An 8,720-nucleotide genomic window follows, 5' to 3' on the forward strand; every position below is an offset into this window, starting at 1 on the left:
TGACAGGTCAAATTAAAGACTTTTATTATAGAGAATGTGCAAAGTGATATTATATTGTTGAGCCGGAGTAATTGATTTTGTGTTTACTCCAAGTAGTCTTGAACCTATATTTTCATAAGCCTAATTCGTACTATTATCGAACTATAATCATTCCATTCTAATTATATTAGCATTAGTGTACAAATTTTACTTCACCAAAGAAGCTCAATATTGATGATTTACCCTATTAAATTGTTCTAAATGAGAGAATTATTTATTAAGGGACAACATTTACATATTTGTTTTGTTTGTAAGCATGCGAAGTTTATATGTGCGACTTTGTAATAATATTTGAAGTATTTACACTTAATCTTTGCTTCTTCTTTCTTTTAAGTGAAATTAATCATTTAAGAATTCATTTTAATGTTTTTACTGGTTAGCCTATATAATTGTAAAAGATTATGATCAATTTCAAAGTTAATTAATCATAATCAGATTAGTTAGTTACTTAATTTGAAACTTATTGAGGCATAATCACGTGTAGTTTTATTGAGGCGTATAAGCTCCTAGCTGTACAAACAATATCTTGATGAGCTTGATGAATGAAATCAAGTCTAAGCAGGACCCCGTACGTACCACCAAGGTAGATTTCTAGATTTGTAACCCGCGAAAACATAATTGCAAAATTTAATATTAAAAGAAAAGCACCGTTCAAAATTATGGTACGACAACTGCGGATATGGTGGATTTAGTCGCTAAAAAGAATCTTGGCACCCTCACCCTCTTCCGATCTTCATTTGCGGATGGCAATTGGGCATACGTTAAAAAAAAAAAAAAAAAGATGTCCACCTACATCCAAACTCGTCAACAAAATTTATGGTAGATTGACTTCCTCTGCTTCTGCTAATGTATGTAGATAAGACTTACGACAGGTTATCGAGGAAAACACCAACATTTTCCTAAATTAAACTATTGGACAAAAGGGAGAGAAAAACAACATTGTTTTTGGTGGAGTACAATGCATTTGGTAACTTCAATAGTGCCCCCATTAATTAATTATCAGGAGAATCAATGCTTCTTTCCCTAGACTATGAAACGGAGCATGTGAACCATGCCATTTTTTGCATTACAATATTACACTCTGCCGCCCCTTTGCCCTTCTCTCAACCACTAAGCTTTGTTATTCTACTGTTCCAAGCTTGTAAAATTGAATGCCTTCTTCAATAAACCATCAATCTGTCTTTTCAGGCGGGTGGCCTATACAAGTTGTTGCAGAATTCATGGGGTTTTGTTGTATGTCGTGGCCGCCCTATATACATAAATGTAAGATTCTGAATCATGAAATTGCCAGACCGATAAACTAATTTTAAGGACATGACAGTGGTTACGAGGAAATGATTGAGGAGGCAAGGCAGCATACGGCTTACACGGCCTGTACGAGTTGTTGGCGATTTGACACCATACATTGTTCATCTCTCAAACGTAACTTGAAAGAATGATAAACAATTGCAGGTTGCTGGCTAGATATGCTACAAGCATCTTTTCGATTGTAAAGTGTCATCACATGGTCAATGATTGGCCTAGCTTCGGCATGAAATTGCTTTGTTATACGTAGATGGAAGAGTTACGGATATGCATAAAGAAAAACGTGGTGAGAGGCAGGTTCAAATTGCCTGTTTAGATGCCTAATCAGAAACAGGGTGTCGTTACTTCAATATCCTTACACGTCGAGGACACAATTGTACACCTCGTTAATTGTTCATGGCATCAGTATTTTAAAGGATTGGTCATTGTTCATGAACCAGATTTTGTGAGAGATACGATTGTACAACAATCCTGTTGAAATCTAATGAAAGGCAATTTATTATAATATCATATTTATACTTCACTTTAGATTCAAAATATCCATTTGTATAGATAGCGAGATTGGTTCCGCGAGATTTAAGGTAGTAGGAGCGATGAGATTAATTATTATAATGATCAAATCAAAATTACATTTAAAATCGAACTCAACACTTCATTTCGATTAACGGTTAACCGGTCAGTTAATTTGGTTAATAATAATTCGGGTCAGTTAATCGATTAGACACCCCTAAATATATATATATCAATTGAGTTTATGTCAAGTAGTAATTTAGGGTTAACTTATATCAAGTTTATGATTAATGAAATTTATATATTAATTAAATTATTATATAGAAATCAAAATTATAAAAATATTGATAAGTTTTGCTAATAAATTTATTTTTCTAATTGGAGAAATAAAAAATCTGGGAAGAGCTAAACTTGAAGAGGATCCAATTTATTGTTTAATTAAACATAGAAACTCAAGGGATTAAAATATATTTAGTGATTTCTATAATAGGCATTTCTACAGCAACATTTCATCTATAATACTAATATTAAATTAATTTTTTTATAACAACCTCATGTTTCAAATTTTAGTAAAATTAATTTTAATTTTTAAATTGTTTAAACTTTATATAAAAATATATTATTCATATTTTATTAAACAAAAATAATTTTTAACAAATGAAATTTCATTTAAAGATGTAATCAAAAGCTCACTAACTAATATTATTAATATATTATAGTTTTAAAATTAAAATATAATCTAAATATCAAATGTTGTTATAAGGATACAACAACCACATTTCTATAATATCCAAAATTTTGACAATTAGTGAACTATTATAGTGAAGAATAAATCTACAACAGGGACATCCTATCAGCAAAAGTATTAAGCTCCAATGAAAAATGATGGGTGTAGCACGATGGGACTTTTGTTTCAAATTATATTTTCTTGGTATTATCAATGTATCATCTATGTCTGTTTTACGGTCCATAAAGGTAATGAATAAAAAAAAAGGTAAACTACAAAAATAGTCAATTTTATTTACCTCAAGTTACATTTTAGTCACTTATGTTTGAAATGTTACGTTATCGTTTGTTACGAAATTGTCACTCTACCGTCAAGATCTATTACCTCTCAAACCATAGTCCAACGTAGCAGTTAAAATAGGTTTTAAATGCCAACATGGATGTTTAGCTAAGTAAATTAATTGATTTTTAATTAAATAAATTTAATTAATTGAATTTTTTAAATTAATTAAAGGAAAATGTTAATTTGGTTTCTCGAAATAATCAAAATCAATGCATTGGATTAATCCTTGAACTAGAAAAAAAGAACCATTGGTCTCTTATAGTTTTTGTAATACCCGATTTTGGCCCGGGTAAAAGGCCCAAAATATAAACGGGTCTGTAAGACCTAAAATGAACAGAGGCCCAATTACAGTTTAGCCCAAATGGCGAGAACAGTTTCTGAAACCCTAGCAACAACAACATCTCGCGCCGCAGCCCTCCGAATCTCCGTGGATCTTCACCTGCACAGCAAACAAATACAAAAAAGGAAATCAAAGATTGAAAATCAAAGAAGAAATCAAGCAAATTTCTTTCTTTTATATTTTACTATTATTTCGACTATAAAAAAGGCCATCGAACACTGTAAAAGGGGATCCCGAATGAAAAATCAATAAAAGAGCAAGCATTTTCATAGCATAAACAGACCAAAAATCGATCAAAGGTGGTTACTTGTAATTTTTATTTATTTTCTTTACTATTATAGTTTTTTTTACAAAGATAAAAAGTAAAAAAGTAAAAGATACAACCTTTTTGTTTCTGAAACGAAACTGAGGCGGTAGAGGGAGCCACCCCCGAGGATCGGTGGCCGGAAACTGAAAGGTTTGTTGCCTGCTTTGAGGATTTTTGTTGACATTTTGGTGTTTTTGAGCCTGGATTTGGGTTTAGCACTACACCAAAACAGGCTTTTAGCGGCGCTTTTTTTACAAACGCCACTATAGATCAAGACCTTTAGCGGCGCTTTCCCAAAAACGACGCTATAGATCAGGACCTTTAGCGGCGCTTTTCCCACAAATGCCGCTATAGATCAGGACCTTTAGCGGCGCTTTCCCAAAAACACCGCTATAGATCGACCTTTAGCGGCGCTTTTCCCACAAACGCCGCTATAGATCAAAACCTTTAGCTGCGCTTTTCCTACAAACGCCACTATAGATCAGGACCTTTAGCGGCGCTTTTTTCACAAACGCCGCTAAAAGTGCCATTCCGCTTTTTATTAAATAAATTTTTGTAATAACAAATGGAAAGGTCAAATTTTATTTTGAATGCATTACTTTTCATTAACAATAAAAGTAAAATAAATTATAGTAATAAATTTCAACATTAAATTATAGTAATAAATTTCAACATTCACCTATAATAAATAAATTAACATAAACAATTAAATTTCCTAACAATAAATAAATAAATAAATTTCATTATACAGGAAAAGAACATATATTCCTTTCATTATTATATAACAAAAATCAGTACTACAAATACAGTTATTATACATAAGCTTCCGTTTTCTTGCGGTGTTGAATTGATTGAACTCTACAAGTATCTATTACTGATAGGTGACAAAATTTTGGCTACCTTATTTCAATGTCCTTATTTCTAGTCTAATAATAAAAACAACAGCACCTTAATTTTCCATAGTGATGAAACAACAAAAGAAAACTTTACTTATCACTCCATGTTTGACCAAAGAAAAATACCTCCATGGCTTCTTGCATCTGCCTTCTTTGAGTAACTACATGGCAATCTTGAGTAACTACATGGCAATCTTGAGTAACTACAGTAGCATCTGCCTTCTTTGAGTAACTACATGGCAATCTTGCGGCCGAAATAGCTCTCTAATTTTTGTTCCTTCATGGCCTTTGGCTCATTGTCTGCTAGAAGCTTCGTTAAACCCTAATCATGAAATTCAAATGCCAAAACATCCATCAATATTTCAGATAAAGAAAACCCCAATTTAATTATTCAAAAAAAGTTAGAAACACTTAAAAAAATCACCTTAATACCCATATGCTCTTTTCGTTCAGCACCCTCAGCCATTAAAATAGCATCAACTGCCAACCTTACCTACAGTATTCGTATTGGATAACCAAGCTAGGTTACTGTCCAAGATGAAGAATATGTACTTCTGATTTTAAAGTTCTTTAAAAATAAAAAATGAGACAATCCATACCTTCTCAGGCAACTCCACAGATGGAAAAGGAAGATTTCAAGCAGCTAGGCAAAATGACTATTTTGTGAGTTTCTTCATATTCTAGTTCATTGTTGTCAAATCCACCATCAACACCTGTAAATCAAATTGCATGGATATTACTATTTAGCCACAACAGATAGTACTAAGGCAATACAATTATTCAGAAAACATTTGAAACTTCAAACTTTTACTTTTATCATTTTGTAGCTCTCACATGGGTTCCAGATGCAGAGTCCAATGGAACAAGACATGCAATAGCTCTAATTCTTTAAACGTGCTAGTAGATGGATAAACTAGCTCCAACTTCTTTTATTAACAACAACTGTAAATAATAGAAAATGTGAGCAGTTACAATTTATAAAGTCCTTCCCATAAAACATTATCAACCAGATCTCAAGCAGACATGTAAGAGTTGTGTAATTATGGAGATACGACTTTTCGCAATACAATATGTAAAGCTTTTCCATTGCATAATTCAATTCGAATTCGCATTCTACTTAGACTAATACCATGGCTCTAAACTCAATAATGGGATTTAAATTACAGACTGTGATAAAATATAGTACTTTGCATTTGTAAATGAAAGGATTTAACTTCTCGTTTACCTATTATCGAGTTCGAATAACTTGAAAAAAAAATTTCGCACACCTCATAAGGCATCATGACCAGCCAACGAAGAGAAAATGAGGTTATACAAAGACTTCACACCAATTATAAGGATGCATACCTGAAATGGATATGTAACAAGAATGGCAGCAATTTTAGAAGATCCACCCAGCACAGCATAATCAAATGAATTTTTTACATCAACTGGTTATGAGCTTGATTAAACCATGTATAATAATTGACAGGCACATAATACATGTAGACAAATGCGGGCATGCTACCAGTCACGAGCCTGTACATCAACTAGTATATGCCCTACCAACATTTAGCATAAAGTAAAACCAAAGTTCAAATAAACAGAAACTTCATCTACTTACCAACAAATTACTAGCACATTAAGCATATAATGACTTCCTAACTATGCTGTTCTATTTTCAGAAAAACTCCATGTACAGTATTCTGCAGAACAGGGACGAAGCCATGAACTTTGTATGAGGGAGCTAAAGCTAAAAAATTTTAGGAGCAGCCAAAAATATAATTTTTCCATTTATCCAAGGGGTAAAAGGCTTAAATTTACAATATTAATATTTAGGAGAGACTAAAAATGAAAATTTCCCATTTAACCAAGGGGCCATGGACCTTGATTAAGACTGGAAAAAAATGGACTTCCTTCCAGATAAAATAAGGGAAAAAAAAGTTATAAAAGATTATACATCAAAATAATCATTAATGAGTTGAGTATATTGGTGAAATAATTACTCATCGTTTTTTTTTTCTTTTTCTGGCTTTGGACCTACTCTCTTTATTGCCTTATCACAAAAACGAATCCGTCTCTCACACTTTTATAGGATCTCTCACAGTCCACTCGTTGCCATATGGTTTTCATGCAATCTTCTTTAAATTTTGACCCTTTGTTTGCAGTAAAAATCCCCCACCATAATGGTAAATTATAAATGTTCAGTGAGTATCTTTATAATACCTAGGGTTCTTCAAGGACTTAACTACAAGAGGGATCAAATCACCCCTGCACATTAGAACAAGGAACATAATGCACTAGTCAAATTAAATCTAAGACACCCGATTCTCTAGTCTTAATTTCTAGTCAGATAACCAAGTAAGAATTGGAGGCTTACAGCATACTATGCATTCTTTCCTTATGGAATACTGATAATCGACGAACATTATTGAGTGTTTCAACAACCAGAATCCAATCTTTAAAGTCAAGTCCATGTAAGAGCTTCTGAAATAGGTATATATGCAAATCAGCAAACAGTACACCAAATATTAGAAATTGAAGTGTAAACTGAAAGTAAATTATACCTTAAGACATGTATCAACATCTTCTAGATCACTCAAGTTCTCAGATTCAATGTATTCTACTTCCGAATTAGCTACCTCCACTCCAACATTTACAGTTTCACCTCCATTTATTTGAACAGAAGCAGAGCTCTTATTGTGCTGCACATTTAAAGTTTCACCTCCATTTATTTGAACAGAAGACAGGCTTTTCTTCAGCTGCTCTTCAATGATATAATCAACGAAAACGAAGAAATCTAAGTAAATCTTCATTAACTTTGATTTACGAAGAGCAGCACCGGGGAGGAAGAAATACCGCAGAGGAAGCAATAGATTCCAAGTGGGTCATTGGCTCTCCAACATATTTGACAGTCGTCTTGAAAAACATGTCCTGGTTGAATACCTTCTCTGCCTGTAAGATTTAAAATAGAAACAAAAAAAAACACACACACACAGCTGAAAATTCTTAGAAAATGGATGAGAAATATTAGTTACTTCTGATTTTAACATTCCCAGGAGATTAAGTGATCCATGATTCCCAAAGACAAGCATGGCCAATTGAAGGAACATGATGCAATATGCAACAACGTAAGGCATCTGAATCCCAAACCAAGGCATCAACGAGCATTTGGAACCCCTCCTCTCCTCCTAGTATCACAAAGTTCCTGTCAATTATCATTTCCTTTTCCCATTAGAAAACAAATCAAAACCCCCCATACCATAATAAATCAAAACTTTGCTACTCCATATATATATACATATAATATCAGAAAAAGAATATATAGGGAAGAAGAGACCTGTTGTATGTAAAGATTAAGAGTCTCATCAGAAAAAAAATATAAGGAAGAAGCAAAAATAGCAATAGGCATGGAGTTAAAAGTTTTAGAGGACGGTGTGTTTGTAAAGTTGGGGGTTTCAAGGGGGGAAATTAGGGATTTTAGGGGGGAAATATTTCAGGGGGAAAATTTATAAATGGCGCCATTTTTTTTTAAAGCAAAATTTTTTGTTGCATTTTTATGAAAAATGCCGTAAAAAATTATTTTATTTAGAATAAAATGACACTGTTTTAGCATATAAAATAGTACTATTTTTTAAAATAAAATTATTTTTTGTGGCGTTTTTTAAAAAAATGCCGCTAACGCAGCAAAAAAAATATTTTATTTGGAATAAAACGACACTGTTTTGCTATGCTAAAAAATCTTTTATTTTGTCTGTTAAAAATTATTAGTTAAGTGATTTTATAAAACATTAATTTTTTTAAATCTAATATTTAAATATATCAAATGGTTTAGATTAAATATTTTTTAGTCATAAACACCGCTAATGTTACCTTTTCCGGCGTTTACAGAAGAAACGCCACTAATAAATTAAATTCTTGTAATGAAACGACATCGTTTTGAAAATTTCTAATACATATTAGCGGCGTTTTTGCTATAAACGCCGCCAAAGCTCGCATATTTTATATTTTTTTATATTCAATTATTGTGTATTGTATATCAATTTATTATTATATCTTTTACAATTATATAAGAATTTATTTAGTATATAAATTAAAAAAAATACTAATTAATCTAAACCTTAACCCTAACCCAACCCTAAATCTATAAACCCTAAATCACTAACTATTAACCCCAAACCCCTAAACCTTATTTAATATATAAATTAAAAACACTAATTAATCTAAATCCTAAACCCTAATATGACCCTAAATCCCTAACCCTAAACCTTAACT

The 8,720-nt window shown here is 32.1% G+C and overlaps 1 protein-coding gene across 12 annotated transcripts; it reads right to left on the reverse strand.

Moving 5' to 3' along the window:
* Window positions 1-4,316: 4,316 nt before the first annotated feature.
* LOC107944346 (uncharacterized) lies at window positions 4,317-7,927 on the reverse strand. 12 transcript variants are annotated; one of them, XM_041106414.1, is made up of 11 exons: window positions 7,786-7,918; window positions 7,484-7,653; window positions 7,305-7,400; window positions 7,013-7,207; window positions 6,826-6,932; window positions 6,672-6,716; window positions 5,692-5,813; window positions 5,278-5,408; window positions 5,066-5,179; window positions 4,891-4,959; window positions 4,317-4,788 (listed from the first exon to the last, which is right to left on the reverse strand). In XM_041106414.1, exons 2-7 carry the CDS (start codon window positions 7,604-7,606, stop codon window positions 5,798-5,800), a joined length of 582 nt encoding a protein of 193 aa, XP_040962348.1. In that variant the 5' UTR covers window positions 7,607-7,653; window positions 7,786-7,918; the 3' UTR covers window positions 4,317-4,788; window positions 4,891-4,959; window positions 5,066-5,179; window positions 5,278-5,408; window positions 5,692-5,797. The 12 variants fall into 12 exon arrangements, with proteins under 12 accessions (XP_040962348.1, XP_040962353.1, XP_016733658.1 ...); XM_041106419.1 differs by lacking the exon at window positions 6,672-6,716 and having other exon boundaries at window positions 7,786-7,927; XM_016878169.2 differs by lacking the exon at window positions 7,786-7,918 and having other exon boundaries at window positions 7,305-7,379; window positions 7,484-7,760.
* Between the last annotated feature and the right edge of the window lie 793 nt (window positions 7,928-8,720).

This window comes from Gossypium hirsutum, chromosome D11 (assembly GCF_007990345.1).
Source record: "Gossypium hirsutum isolate 1008001.06 chromosome D11, Gossypium_hirsutum_v2.1, whole genome shotgun sequence".
Lineage (NCBI taxonomy): Eukaryota > Viridiplantae > Streptophyta > Magnoliopsida > Malvales > Malvaceae > Gossypium > Gossypium hirsutum.

What these genes read in the sequence shown, in the direction of transcription:
- LOC107944346 (XM_041106414.1), bottom strand. Translation starts at nt 7,606, where the DNA reads ATGCCTTGGTTTGGGATTCAGATGCCTTACGTTGTTGCATATTGCATC. An exon ending in TGGGAATGTTAAAATCAGAA is followed by an intron (nt 7,401 to 7,483) that starts GTAACTAATATT and finishes TAAATCTTACAG; the next exon opens with GCAGAGAAGGTATTCAACCA. An exon ending in ATGTTGATACATGTCTTAAG is followed by an intron (nt 6,933 to 7,012) that starts GTATAATTTACT and finishes TACCTATTTCAG; the next exon opens with AAGCTCTTACATGGACTTGA.